The sequence below is a fragment of the Passer domesticus genome, chromosome 5, assembly GCF_036417665.1.
Source record: "Passer domesticus isolate bPasDom1 chromosome 5, bPasDom1.hap1, whole genome shotgun sequence".
NCBI classification, from domain to species: Eukaryota; Metazoa; Chordata; class Aves; order Passeriformes; family Passeridae; genus Passer; species Passer domesticus.
Window position 1 is genome coordinate 26,802,786 of NC_087478.1, and position 15,486 is coordinate 26,818,271.

General features: G+C 34.7%; 1 protein-coding gene across 39 annotated transcripts in view; it reads left to right on the forward strand.

The window, feature by feature from the left end:
* Positions 1–15,486, forward strand: part of NRCAM (neuronal cell adhesion molecule) — a 142,163-nt gene that overhangs the window by 110,515 nt on the left and 16,162 nt on the right. For 16 of the 39 annotated variants that reach the window (XM_064422434.1, XM_064422448.1, XM_064422450.1 and 13 more), the window contains 7 exons: positions 5–209; positions 369–491; positions 1,527–1,703; positions 2,793–2,828; positions 10,223–10,288; positions 10,837–10,962; positions 12,005–12,157. In XM_064422434.1, the coding sequence (XP_064278504.1) occupies positions 5–209; positions 369–491; positions 1,527–1,703; positions 2,793–2,828; positions 10,223–10,288; positions 10,837–10,962; positions 12,005–12,157 (886 nt within the window). The remainder of the gene's footprint in view (positions 1–4; positions 210–368; positions 492–1,526; positions 1,704–2,792; positions 2,829–10,222; positions 10,289–10,836; positions 10,963–12,004; positions 12,158–15,486) is intronic. The other 23 variants (XM_064422440.1, XM_064422443.1, XM_064422445.1 and 20 more) reach the window with 5 other exon arrangements.

Genomic DNA, 15,486 nt, shown 5'->3' on the forward strand with positions numbered 1-15,486 from the left:
TTAGATTTACTACTGGAAAGTGCAGAGTCTGTCCAGAAGGAGTAGACGACATGTAGAAAAAAAGATCTTGACTTTCAGGGGAAACAAGACTTTTGGAATGTTACCAGGGCTGGAGCCCTATAGTTCCTACAAGCTGAATGTTAGAGTTGTTAATGGTAAAGGAGAAGGACCAGCAAGCCCAGACAAAGCATTTAAGACCCCTGAAGGAGGTATGAAATGAAAAACCTAGATATTAAACTTAAATGGGGTTAACTTGGACTTCATAAAATAATAATCTCTCTCAATACAGTAATATTCTTAAGAATTAATAATTAATGACCTGTTTTAAGTTAATCCACTTTGTACTTACTCTATGTTCTTTTTAAAAGTTCCTAGTTCACCTTCCTTTCTGAAGATTACTAACCCAACATTGGACTCTCTGACTCTGGAGTGGGGCTCACCCACCCATCCAAATGGTGTTTTGACATCATATACACTGAAGTTTCAGCCAAGTAAGTTCAATATTAATATATTTTGGGAGTTGTACTTCTGATCTTTCAAGTCCTTTCCAATGCAAGCCATTATTTGATTCTGTGATAAAACTCTAACTTGGACAATGTATCTACCAAATAATAATCCATTTATGAAGAAAAAATTATGTTAAATTTATAATGTACAAAAGATATGATTGCATTTTAAATGTCAAGTTTGAAAAAGACTAATATATTTTGATCATATAGATGACTGTACTTGGAAATCTTTTCTTGCTGTACTGCAAGGTTAACATTTTTATTACTTTCATTGCTTCAAACCATAATTCACAGACAAATGGAGGTGAGGTCCTACAGATAAGTGGCATCCAAGTTAGATGCAAGGTACTATTACTTACCATCTCTATATTCTATATAACTGCAGAAAAAATGTCATTAGAAGTAAATCAAAGTATGCCCAATTATATTTTCTGCTTTTCCCATTTTCACAGTATTATAATCTTAAAAAGAAAAAATTATAAATGTGCCATTTACTCATCTCAGAGCTATTAAATCACTTCTTTTGGATCCCAGTTGCTTACTTAGCCCAGAAATTTCTCAGCAGTGACACTGGAAAGGAAAGAGTTGCATATGCATGGAACAGATAAAGGAAATTTACCTTCTTCCACTTCCCAAATCCATCCCACTGTTCTTTGACATTAGGCACAAGTAGCTTCAGTGTTTTCTTTTCCTAAGCATACTGAATTTAGAGTTTCAGAATTTTTCCATGGTGAGGGAGGACTTTAACACTGTATAAATTCAGATGGTTTGAACTGAACTCATTTGCCTTGGATTTATGAGAATGAAATTTGATCTTAAAAAACTTGCTCGTGTTTCCTATCTGCCAGTTGGATTTTGGCACCTTTACACAAAGGTGACTTTCTTTTGAAAGTGTAGATGCAGCAGACAAGCAAAAAAATTACATACAAACCAAAAGCCTTTTAAAATACAATGACAGTGTATGCAAGCTTCCTAATTTTTTTTTCTTTTTTTTTTTTCTTTTTTTTATAACAACAGTCAACAACACACATGAATTGGGTCCCTTGATAGAGATAAGAATTCCTGCCAATGAGAGCAGCTTGATATTAAAAAATTTAAATTACAGCACCCGGTACAAGTTTTACTTTAACGCACAAACTTCAGTTGGATCAGGAAGTCAGATAACTGAGGAAGCAGTAACAATTATGGATGAAGGTAAGATATGTATGAATAAGGAAAGCCCTTTGAGTTTAAAAACCACTACAGATTGTATTAAACATCTGTATCTAAATGTAGCAATTGCTTCCTTCCACTAAGGAAATAGGGCCAAGTGATTTTTTTTTTTTTTTTGTAGAGTGTCATACACTAATAAAATATTCTAAATCTTTTTAAAGAAAATACATGTAAAGGCTTTCTGCTGTAGTGGGAACCCCCAAAGAGGTATAAAGCCTCTTCTTTTAATATCAACTCACAAGCTCTAAGACAGACATGGGCCTTTCTGAGCTTCAAGTTTCATGTAACTTTACATTTTTAGTGGTTATTGCCTATTCACCTATTCTGCATCATTGACCAGCTTTGGTCACAGAGAAAAATACTGGAATGATGCAGGTTTGTGATTAGAGGAGGTTATTTATTTTTTGTAGTATGTGACAGCTTCTGTGAAATCTAAATTGCTTTCGCAGAACTGGCAAAAAACTGTAAAACTGTTTAAATAAATTTGTCATCTATGGCCCCAAGTAACTGTATAGTATTTAAAAACCACCAAGTATATTGATAAATCCTGTCACTATTGATTTTTATATTTGTAGCCATTTTAGAGCTTTGTTAAAGTTGTTGTTTTAATTAAATACGGATGCTTAACAAAATAAGAATAATTTAAAGCCAACAGGAAATTTGAAACTTTTTTATAATTTTGATCATCTTAATATTAATAAGTCTATTTTGGTACCATGTTTTCACATGTTTTTGTGCTCATTAAAATGATGGTTTATTGGAATTGCCATAGATGAGTTGCTATTCAATGCAACTTCTCTGATAGGGTATTAAGTTTGCATATGAACTGCATTTAGTTTAAATCTTGCACCCTAACAAGCATGAGCCATAAAATTTTGTAAATGCATGTACAATCATTTTGTCTTGTAGTAGTCTGTCAGGGTTCAGCATAAATGGATTGTTTCTAATTTATTTGAATGAATACATTTTATCTAGTCTGCATGTTTTTTGTAGTCAAATTATATGTGTATGTTTCCTTTGGTGTTGTATCTAATTATGTAGTGTTCCTATTCTTGTTTTCCTCCATTAAAGCTGGTATTCTCCGTCCTGCTGTAGGTGCAGGCAAAGGTAAAATGAAACTGCATGATTTATTAATGTGTGGATTTACAATAGTGTTGCAAATGGGGAAATTGCAGTGGTAAGGACAGAAAATCTTGGACTACATATTTTTGTACAAAGTATAATCAGGGCTGGAAGAAAACAGTTGTGGAGGATTTTTGTTTGGGCTTGTTGGGGTTTCTTTTAAGGAATACAGAATGCTTATTAATACCTTTCATCTGTTTATTTTGCCACAGAGTTCCAGGGGAATTCATTAGCTTTGCTTCAGCAAAGTCTAATTATTTCTGAACATTTAAGAGATGTATGTCACTGTCATAAATATTCAGGATCCAGGTGCACCAGCACTGATTAGCTGGAGTAGAAAAAACAGCACTTTTGCGAAGGAGATTCATTTACTGCTTGTGCCATATGCAATTTTTTATTTTAAATAATATCTGCACTCTTGTTCTCACTGTGGATTACTGCTACCCACTTGAACACATTTACTTAATTTGCAAGCCAACTGTGCATAGGAGACAAATGACTGACAATACCCTATGTCTACTTCTCAGTTTGAGTATCAGATTGAATATACAGGCAAATGTCTTCCCACTGCTTTAGGTTCACAGATCTTGTGAGTGAGTACTTGAGGATATTTCAGTGAGTACAAGCTAGTATCATTCTTATTAATTAACTTTGGTAATATTCAGTTCTTTATGATTCAGTTTTGCACAGTTTTAATGAATTTTGATGCCTTCATTGTCAGAAGCAAAGGTTGTCGTGAGGTAGCTCAAACTCAGGAATGTCTCTCTGTACAGAGGTGTCATTGAATGACAAGTGTTATTAACACTAATGAACACCTCTGCTTCAGATTCTCAGACCATTACAAGTAAAAATCTGTATATGAAGGACCCAACGTTTTTAATAAACTTGGAAGAGACGGCATAAATTATTTTACATATAGTTTCTTTTCACTTGATTATCGGGTGTTGTGAATGATAGCCATAATAAAGATATTCATTCACTCAGTCTGGTATAAATCAGACAATATATAAATATATGTATGCCTGCATTTGGGCATACGTATATATATATGTATGTATATATTTATATGTATATATAAGTGTATTCTGATATCAGATATGTTTCTGGCAAGTGTGTGTAGTTGTGGAATTATTTTGATGTCAAGTATTTTTTTACTATTTTAGTCTAGTCATAGCTGAGAAGTCAGCACAGATTGGAACAATCAAACTGACTTTAGTCCTGGACATGCACAGCAGAAATGTAGATTAAGTTGTCATTATTTATAGCTGACTCTAAAAACTCATGCAAGGAAAAATGGATTCTCTGTGTGAAACTGAGGTCTAATTATAGCTGTATGTGGCTATCAGAAAGCATCTTATTTGTAAGATTAGCTGGAGCAGCTCACATTTCAGAGCTGTCATCTCAGGTTCTCTGAAAACTAAGCAGATGTCTTTGTTTGGTTCCATGTTGTTTATGGTTTCAAAGTTTTCACATATTCCTGTAGCATATAGCTCTTGCAATTACAAAGAAGACTTTGGACCTGCAAACAGCACGGAACTACAGCCATGACATCTGTTAGGACATCTGAGTTGCTGCAGGTCTGAGATGAATGTTCTCAGTGGTTGCTACAATACCATGTTAACTGCTTTGCCACTGATCAGGGACCACAAGTAACGAAAAGGAGGATCATATTGTCAGTATCGAGCACCAGATTAGTTGGTCTTATGAGTGGGTGGATTTGGAAGATAGAAGTGCTCAGCCCACTCAAAAAGTAGCTGTACCCAGCAGTGAACTTTCTATTTTCTATTAAGTGCAGGAGGGCCTATATGTCTATACAGTTCTTATTAATTTGGACCCAAAGCCAGAACAAATTTAGACCACAGCCATTTTGTGGTCTATCAAAAACATATCAGGTTTCTAATTTTGAAGGGCAGAACTTACCAGGAAAATGTAATTATCCTTTTTTCTTTTGATTTGAGCACACTGATCCTGGAATTTAAGTAGACAGTAGTTCCCAGATTCAGCCAGCCTAAAATGCTGAACTGAAATTTCAGCATTTGGTGTTTTCTACTGGATAGCTGCCTGTGAAGACCTGACCTTTGGCCCGTCATATACTTTAGACACATAGTCCTGGAGGACTTCAAATAATTTGAATCTTAGTGAGCTGTGCCACTTGGGACATATTTCACTTCTCACAGTAAAACTATAAATTAAAAGGCAGAGGGATATATTGCTGTGGTAAATCTAAGGATCTTAATAGATTCAATATTTTTTCTGTCACAAGCTTACATGAGTAAATCATTAGATGTTATTTACTGGATGAAAAAGCTATTATATTATAGTTGATAATCCTATTTGACTTGAACTGTCATTTTTTTCTTTCTAATACTGTGATGTTATGAATTACTTAAAATTGATCAAATTAATGGTACTACAAAGAAAAAAAGAAAGAATTTTTTGTAGCAACCTATATTCTAAATGTGTCTGAAAACGTCATATGTAAAATAGAATTTATTATACCTAATATTAGATATTAAGCATGCCCTGGTATTGCCATTTATATATTGGCATCTAACCACAGGCATGAGGTAACAGAGGTGTGAGAAAAAATGGGGGAATAACCCAATTACATGAATAAAATAATTATAATAGCACCTGCAAAGTGACTCAGGTGATCATAGGATCATGTTTTTTCTGTCCTTTTCCATTAGAAGTTTCAAATAACTGCCCTATAGAGGAAGGAAGAGAATTCCAATTTGACCAGTAGTAGAAATGAAAGTTGCTGGTTAAAATAAAGAGTCATAGGGATGCATGTTTTTTGTAAGCTGAAGTATAGGGAGTCATGGCATGGCATGTCAGCTTCATTCCACAAGCCTCCTCATTTCACTTTTTAGCTTCTTTTTGATTTAGTCAACATTTATATTTGAAAGCAAGGACTTCTAATCTGCATGCATGCTGACACTGGTAACTGGTAGTCTTGAAATAGAATTAAAGTAAGTTTGTGAGATCACAGTAGCCTTTAATGGTAGTTAGTGCCTCCTGTCACTGGTACTCGATCTGGTCTGTCTTCTTCATGTGAACTTCATATCTCAAGTACTAGTGACAAATAGTACTCCCTTTTGTTACAGGTGGGGTAAATAAGTAGTCTGTTCTCTGGGTTTGAAGCTATTCTTTTGGGATTTTAGGATGAAACACCAGTATGTAGCTCCTCACCGTAGGCTGGAAATCAGTTTCAGCAGAGTTTTTATCTCTGATCTCTTTGTAGATCATCTCAGTTTTCTTTGTTCTGTACAAAATGTAGTTCTTTAAATAAGTTTCTCTGCCCACCATCTGTTTCCCCTTTCTCTTGAATAATTTCACATAATGTCTCCATGTCTTTTGCTAACAATTTCAAGCTGCTTTTACAGTCAAGTTAAGTGTAGTATTTTTATATTGCTCCTTCAGCCACTCTCCCCCTGTGAACTTCTCCATTATGTATTTGTGTGATTCTTTCAGTACAGCCTGCTATGCAGAGCCACTCTTTTGTCCTCTTTTAAGTTCACTGGGAACAATGCTGATGCTTTGCATGCTAGACTAGAGAAAATGATTATTATCACTGTGCAAAAATTCCTGAAAATGCCTTTTGCTTTGTGGATGTCATGCTACATGCTCATCAGTGACATAATTTTTTGCATTTCTTCTTTGGCTTTGTATTTCTTACACTACAGAAGTGCTCTTGCAATTGACCTAAATAATCCCAGAAGTGACTGATGCCCATTTCTCACTGCCAGAAATGGAATTCACTCCTACTGTTACACTAAAGCTTGGATTTCATACTATGAATGTTAAAAAGGCAAAGGAAAATAAACCATTTTTCTGTGTCTGACAGGCTCTGGCAGAATATATTACCTTTGTCCTTCATTTTTTTCTTGTGTGGGTGTGGGTTTTTTCCTTTAAATTAACTTTTTTCTTAATATATGCCTTTTAACTTAATTGTCTATGATGTGTTGTTTTGTGGGGTTTTTTTTCCCCATTTGATATTAATCTTCAAATCTGTGCTTGGCACTCAGCCAATATTTTTTCCTGAATATCAGGTGAATTCCATGAAAATTCCTAAACTTCAGTCACTTTGGGGATTATTTGATTTATTGTTCTTCTGGACTAAATATTGAGAAAGAGTACTATTTCATGGTTAAAATACCTTCCAATGTCGTGTCCTGTCTTATTAAAATTTATTGATTCTGCAGCCTGGCTATAACTTCTTTTTAGGAACTGTGTTCCTGAAAGGCTGAAAAGTTAAATAAAACTCTACCAAAAGACTCCAGTAAAAAAACACTGGAATTAATTTGAAAATAGAAGACAATTTTGCTTTGAGCCTAGGCCTCTTTCTTGATTGGCAAATTATGTGATACTACAGGAATAAAACCATACTTGGAAATGCCAGCTGAATTTTGCATTGTATCGAGGCAGGAATGAAAAAGCTTAATTTTCCAGAGGTAGACGCATAAGAGTGAGTCTGTATAAAACCTGTAGCTTACCAACAGTCCATTCCCATGATTTTTGGAGTGATGCTTTTGCCAGCACTGCTGCACAGCGTGGGGCATGGTTACAGATGAGAGAGCGCAGTGCTCTGCTCTCCAGGACAAAGTTTCCTGCCCGCCCCTCTCCCCCCCTTTTTCCCAACTGGCGCTTGCACATGCTGGGAGCTTCTGCCAGCTGACAATTACACATTTGCCATTTGTGAACAGTGCTGGGAAACATATTGAAGAACTGAGAGGTTAATTATAATTAGAGGTGTGGTGATTGAGAAGACAAAGACTCTGGGTGGATTGACTACAAGCTTTAAATGTCTTAAGCAATTCACCTCCAGGCTTTTATCACCTCAGGATCCATCAGCCTTCTTTTGTCTTCTTGTGTGTGTAGTCATGTTGCAAATATGGCACATTTAACAGACTTAAGTAAAACTTGGCAGGCCTGATGGCAAATGAGATCAAGTAATAATACAAAAGAGGATAATTGCAAAAATAATAATTTTGCAAAGAAATAATGCTACTGAACAAATTTCCTGGTGCACCTTATTCAATAGTTAAAACCGACAGAATTTAAATCTGACCAAGTACTACATGTGGGTAAATCTGTACAGCTATTGGTAAGAATCAGATATGAGTACATTTGATAAAAATAAGCATAAATTAGTCACTTGAGAGAATTTAGAAGTAAGATAGCAAGGAAATTACAGTAACTTTCAGAGCAAACTTGATTGTTTGATCATATGAACACGTGATCAATCATATGAACAGAAAGACTTTTACCAGATACTTTAATGTAGCAGGCAACTCTTTAATGAGAGCAGAAACTGGAAATTGGAGATGGAAAAATACCCCACAAGATAAGATCAAGCAATTATTGATTTTGCTTAGTAATTCAGAAACTCTGTCTTCTGGGGTCTTTCACAGAAGATGAGACAGTTTCCTTCATCCCCTAGTGCTAAGGCATGAGAAGGGAGAAGTTAGGAGTAATGCTTTGGCATCTGTTTGCAGGAGTATAAAACAGATTTTTGCTAACAGTTTTTTCTGTCTTTAATATTGTGACAAAAACCAGTCGTACGTTTGAGCTGCTAATTGGACAACTTCCATGGAAGACCAAAATCCAGGACAATATGGCTTTGAGAAAATACAATTAAATGAAACAAAACAAAGTCATACTTCAAATACAAACCACTTGTTTTCTTGGCACAGCACAAATGCTGAGATTGTTATTGAAATAAACACCTGTTCCTATGTCTAAATCAGGAAGGGAGTTTATACATCCTGTCTGCAATCTCAGACTCTGCACCCTTCTAAATTTAGAGACTACTTTTCTTTCCTCTTGCTACCTCCACAAGTGGCACAGAGAAACAGAATCTAATCCCCTTGCATTACCATAGTGTATATCATTACATGCTAGATTTCCCATAGACAGCTCTGGCTTTGGTATTTCTTAGGGTGGTTGTTGTGACTTAGAAACCTAGATGGCTTGCAGTTTTTTGGTTGTTTTTTTTTTTTTAATCTAGTGTTTTCTCAATTATTTTGTTCAGGTAGTTTTAACAGATTTAGAAATTAATCTATTCTTTATTATTTAAATCCTATATTCCTTATTATTTTGGTTGGTGAAAGAAATTATATATAAGGACAACTTAGCTATAAAAACATCAGATGGGGGAGTAGTACAGATTGAATTGTTGAATGAGTACTACTGGAACAGAGTTAAGAAGAAATATCTAATGCAAATATGGGGATAAAAAATTATTTTGTAAAACATTGTAATAAGAATACATTATCAGAAGAACTGATGGAATTTGCCTAATTTAGGTATTTTTAAAAATACTCAGAAATTACAGTTTTCTAGACATGGTACTCATATTATTTCGTCTGTTCTAGGGGCCCAAGTAAGCCATTTTCTCTGTGCATATAACTTTGAACTTTTTCCAGCTGGCCAAATGGACAAAGCCAGCCTGTTAGAAGTAGAAAGTAATTTAAGTGGATAGGTAAATTCTGTGTAGTCTCTTCTGCCTTGATAACAGACTTTTGCTCAATTTATTTTCTTGTGTAGGTGAAGGCATTGGAATTCTGTCCTTTGTCTTTACTGAGACTAGATTTTTACCTCTTATGTTTCATGGTTCTTTGAGAAACATTTTTAATATTTGTAATAGAAAAGATATTTTTAGCAAGATAGAAAAGTCAGTGGCAAAGTGAAGCATTTTCAGTTAAAACTGATTTCATACCTCTGAGGAGCATCCTCTTTGTATCTGCCCTATTACAGCATTAGAACTATTAAAATCTATTTTTTCATTAGTCTTAGGCAAGCAGAGACACTGAGCTATATGTCCATTTGTACCAAGCATTACTGGAGCTAAGGTATGAAAAAAGAACAAAGGTCTGAGCAGAGAAGTGGCTAATTTCAGAATGCTGAAGCTCTTCTTTCCACAGATGTGGGCATTCTGCATGTCTGTGAGAAGTGCTGTTGTCTAACCAGAATGGCAGCAGTGAGACACAGTGCCTTACAATGGGCAGCTCCTTGCATTCCAGTCCTTTGCGTCCTTCACTCCAGAGTACTTTCACATTGGCTTTCCCATACCTCATATCTAGTTTTGCAGTGTCTAAAGGGGCCACGAATGCATAATATTAACAAAAGCTGATTTCAGGAATGTCCTGTGAAAGCAAAGCTGCCAGTACATACATCAGTTTGTTTTCAAATACATGTGTATTACTTAGCTGTTTCATATTTTAACTAGTAAACTATTTGAAACCTGCATGATCTTAGAATGTGCATGTGTTATTTGCTTAACAGGTAAGGTTTTACTGTATTAGTTAATTGCTACCTTTTGATGCAAAATGTTTTTACTCTTTATTTTTTCTTTCCTACTATCTCTGATGGTGAAGGATATTCAGAAATCCTTTTTGCAACTTCCCCAGTCATGCATACTGTCCGTCCAACATTCTATAAGGGTATTGTCTTCCTTTTTTATCACTATCCATGCAATAGAGCCAAAATCCTATAAGGGCTTGCACTTGGGGCATTTGCAGTCCATTCAGTGCCACATGCCATAAAGGGAGGTGCGTACCACCTTCATGCCTCCCTTCTGTCCTACCATTTCCCATTACCCTGACAATGTTCTCATCTCTTTCCAGCTGTCTGCATTTTACTTCCAGATGAATAGAAATAATGTTTTTCAGAATTTTGGCAGTTAGGTACTTTTTAAGTATTTGGCAGTTTTTGTGGTACAGAGCATGCTCAGTAAAGTACATAGACTTGACTTTATTTCTTAGTGTAGTAACTGCCTGAGATTAAATTTCAAAATACAGTACTTTACTGGTAAAATACAGTACAATACTGGAAATTACTTCACTAATTTCCAGTAATGGAACCAATGAAAAATGTGTTATACTTTCCCTCTATATGGTCTAAATTAACATAGTAACTTCTTTTAATATTTTTTTTAAATGTATGAAGTCACAACTGCATATTCTGCTTTGTTTTTCTGTTGTGTATTTAGTTCAACCACTTTATCCAAGGATCAGAAATGTTACAACAGCTGCTGCTGAGACCTATGCCAATATCAGTTGGGAGTATGAGGGACCAGATCATGCGAACTTTTATGTTGAATATGGTGTAGCAGGCAGTAAGAAGTCATTTAATTAAATTCTGCTAACGTTTTGAGATGTATTTTGAAAGATTTTTATAGTAAATGGGGTCTTAAATTGACCCAGTGTTAATGATAGCTCTTAAATGTCTTAAATTATTTTATAATTTGATCAGGAAGATCAAATAATTTTCATTTTAAAAAACATCAATGCTTAGCAGGTTTTTGATGAATAGATAAATATGAACCTTTGTTCCTTTGTATTATTTTATAAATTCTTTTGAACGTGAACTTCTGAAAACATAGTTTGCATGAAGTTGTTTATTGTGAAGTGATTACATGTGTAAAAATATGATTACTTGCATTAAAATAGGATACAAGGATTTTCCTAAATTATGCCCAATTCAGGAAAGAAAAAAGATTAAATAATATATTCTTTGTTAAATTAAACCTTAAAATAAGATATGAAACGATTTATGTGCTCTTATTGCCTAAAACCAGGTTTAAAACTTTGATAATACAGGTAATAATTAGAACAAAGCTAATAAAAGCAAGATACTTATTTTCAAATACCGCATCCTTCTAAAGTTATGACTAAAGGTGACTAATCTGAAAATTGGAATAGAAATGCATTTTTCTGGATATTGGCCAAAGAAATAGCTGAGACTGTCCTAGAAAAAAGATATAAGAGAGATTCAGACTTTGAAGTAGAGCTTCTTGACCAAAATAAATATGGACTGAAACTGCAAGTGTCATTTAATAAAATGACTAAAATCTATTTTAATGTATCTCATAATTACAACCTCAATAAGCATTTTAAAAATAAATTAAATTTGTATTCCTTTAGTACAATGGAACAAATGTTTAAAATAGTTTCATAATTACTGTACAATAAATTCTTCAATATGTTGCATGCAATTTATTACTCATAATTTTATATAATTATTTTTGAGAGAACAGCTATTTTTCTCAGATGATCCATAGTTTAGTCAAGTAACTGTCAGTAGTATTTTGTCTAGAACTTTCAGTAATACAGATAAAATTAAAATACCGATTTGTTGTTTTCCTAAAATTTTTATAGGCAAAGAAGATTGGAAAAAAGAAATTGTAAATGGTTCTCGAAGCTTCTTTGTCTTAAAGGGTTTAACACCAGGAACAGCATATAAAGTCCGGGTTGGTGCTGAGGGCCTGTCTGGTTTTAGGAGTGCAGAGGATGTGTTTGAGACAGGTCCAGGTGAGGCGTACTGTACCGTAGTACATTTCTGTATCCCAGCCAAAATCGTGTTAGACCAACTGCTGAAATGCCAAACTGCTTCTAGCCAAGAGATGTTGCAGCTAGAATCTTTGCATGTTCCTTTCATAGACCAATGTTAAATTATTTTATAAATGCCTAAATAATAATGCCAGTTTATTTGTGTTTGAATTATGAATGTTTCCATCCTTTCAAATCACTCTACTTGACTGATGTTTGTGCTAGGGGCAAGATATGCCCTGCCCACACTCCCATCTGTGTGCTGTGCACTGAAGATGACCTATTTCTAATATTTGTAATTAGTATAATTTCAGGGCTGTAATTAAATAATGTTGCTTTTTATAGAGCTAAAATATTTGCATAATCAGAAAGTGCAGATTCAATTTGTTGTCTCATGTAATCTATTTATATCAGTGTTAAGACATTCCTACTTGCAAATCTCTCTTTTCCTGCCATATAAAAGTTTTATATGGATTTTGATGTTACACATACATCCTGGGAATCAGTAAGGCTGTTTAAGTTCCTTATGTTCATACTGCAGTCCTATTTCTTTGTAAGCAAATCAGCAATGCCTGCCAATTACACTCAGGAAAAAGGTTCTATTGGAAGGTTCTTTGATGTTGTGCTGAATATTGTGTTGCCATCACATGCCATGCCATCATCATGTTCTTGGTCAGCTGTTATTATTTTTGTCTTTGCTAGCCACTTCTGCTCATTCCAAGCATTTTAGCCAGTGCATAGTTATACAGCAGTAGCCCCATCAACTCCAGAATGTTATGTTATAAGAAAGTAATTTAAATATGAAAATACACTTGAACATTATGTTATAACTATCAGACAACAACATTGGTAATGGGTATGCCGGTTTGAAAGTGAGCACTTTCTAAAATCATAATTTTTTTGCTTTGATTTGTTCCATTCCTGTTCACAGTTTATCATGTTGCAGGAAGGTTTGAAAACATGGTGCTGAATAGCAGTGCCAGGCAAATATGTACAGGCTGAACACAAAGCCAGGAACAGCTAGTGGTACAAAAGCCTACCTGTGAAATGTTATGCAAATACACATCTGAAGCCTAAAGTAGCAGTAAACAAGGATCAAGACTGTAATATAATTCAAAACAAGCTGCATGGAAACCTTTCCAAAAGCATAGTCCTGCATAAAAAGTACTGAGCCAGTAGATAAGGATTCCTGTACTTACCCAGTCGTGTTTACTCATGCCCCTGTGTAATTAAGGAAGAAGGGACTTTAGACACTCCTTTCTGCTTCTTGGTAATGGAAAGTTTCAATGTTCAGCATGAAATTATAAACAGCCTATTTCTTACAAAAAAATCTTATGTCACACTGTGTTCAACCTAGGTGAAAGCTTTTAAACACTGCAAAAAGGTGGAGTAGACAAAGAGGCAAACACTGGAATATGTCCGTATTAGGAATGAAACTTTGGTATTTCAAACATTAGGCTTTTCCCACATTTTTTCTTTGTCAAGCATTCCTACAGAGCATCTTCAAAGTGTGCAGGCTTATCCTTTTGGGCATTCCTGGTACAGTGCTCTTCATTGACTCCTGCATTAGTGGTTCACCAAGATGCAAGGTTTTTCTGCCTGAAGCAAATAATTTGCTTAGTGTAGGCAGGAAATGTGCATTTTTTAAAGATGCACAGAGATTTAGAAACCCTTTCCTACTGGAAATGCTGTAAGTTAATACAGGAAGCTGCATAAGTAAGTTTTCATCTTCCCATCTATCTTGCATATTTTTATGAATGAATTTTTTGGCTTGATTCTATTTCTTACTACATTTGAATGTGAACTGTGCTTTTGCATTTTGTTACAACATCTAATGTCCTATTATGGATGCAGATGCACAAAACTCAAAATAATTTAAACCTTAATAGGAAAACAAAGTTTTATTTTCATTTGTAGTTCAGAGGAAGATTCCTTTTGTGATTTTTTAATTGACACTTTTTAATATTTTTATATATATATATATATATATATATGTGTGTTTATGCATATTTATATGTGGCATAAAGAGTAGAAATATTTAGGTATATAAACTATATATGACATGTAGAGACTTTGATGCAAAAACAGTTTAAATTCTTGTGTGTATGAGAGTCACTTTCTAAAATATCAGAAAACATAAACAAGGACTGAGAAATCTTCTGATTTTCGCTCCACAATAACCAGGCACATTAACTCACTGAATTATTTAAATGAAAATCAAGTCATAGCTTTACCCAGAAAGACCAAAAATAAGCATTTAAAGAGAATTAATTTTATCATAGTACTTCTGAAGTGGAAGACACTGGTCTTCTGTATGGAATGGACTGGAGATACAGTATCCAGACATTGGAAGTACTTTCTACTTTCTGTAGAATCCCTAAGGATTGTGGGACCATGGACTGCTTTTCCAAGATACCTGTCTCACACTCCTTAACTAGAAGATGACACTGAGACATTGGCTTGAATTCTGTCAGTTGCGCAGCTCTTCACAGAGTTTCATACTCTTCGGTTTTGGGTGTGGAGAAGAAGTTGAAGAATGAATAACATAGGTTTGGATGGATGTTCATCTTCCTTCACTTCATATTTTTTTGTTTGGAGCATGTATCCCTAACTCCTCTCACTCTTCCCACTTTCTCCCAGCAGCTAATCCTAAATCAAGTTGCCTGTAGTGTGTTTCCAGCAGTAGAGCAGAAAATAAGCTTCACCAGAATAATCCTCCTACTGTGTTGGAGATGAGTAGATGCAGACCCTAGACCACATAGTTAATTCCTTTTCTTATTAGTGCTTGTAGTGTTTTCTTTGTAGTTTGCTTATTATTTACATTATCTTCCAGCTAGAGTCAGCATTTGGAGAGAAATAATGCCAAGGGAAGGCTTCCCACCTCACTAATGCTAAATCATGGCAATCATGATAAATTAATTGTAGAATGAGGTATGGGTTTGAGTAAAGAAAGAAAACCTGATGATTAATAAAGTTTTAAAGGATGCTTTATTGTTGATTTTTAGTTGAAATTTAATGTTAGGGCCCTTGAGTGATCTGTCTGTGTCCCCATTTCAGAATGATGGAAGTGCATTAGCTTATCAGTATTGGCTTTTAATTCATTTTGAGAATGCAATTGACATATTTGTGTGAACTATAATTGGCAACTTCATTTCAGGAGTTTAATTAATTCAAAATGGTTGAGAATAGTTTTGAGGTTTGTGGAAAGCAATGTAGTATGTGCATAGATTTTGCAGAGTAGTTGCTAAGCTTAAATGTTAGCAGACTTTTTATATACTGAAAACCAACTTCTGTGCATAGGTACTGGGAAA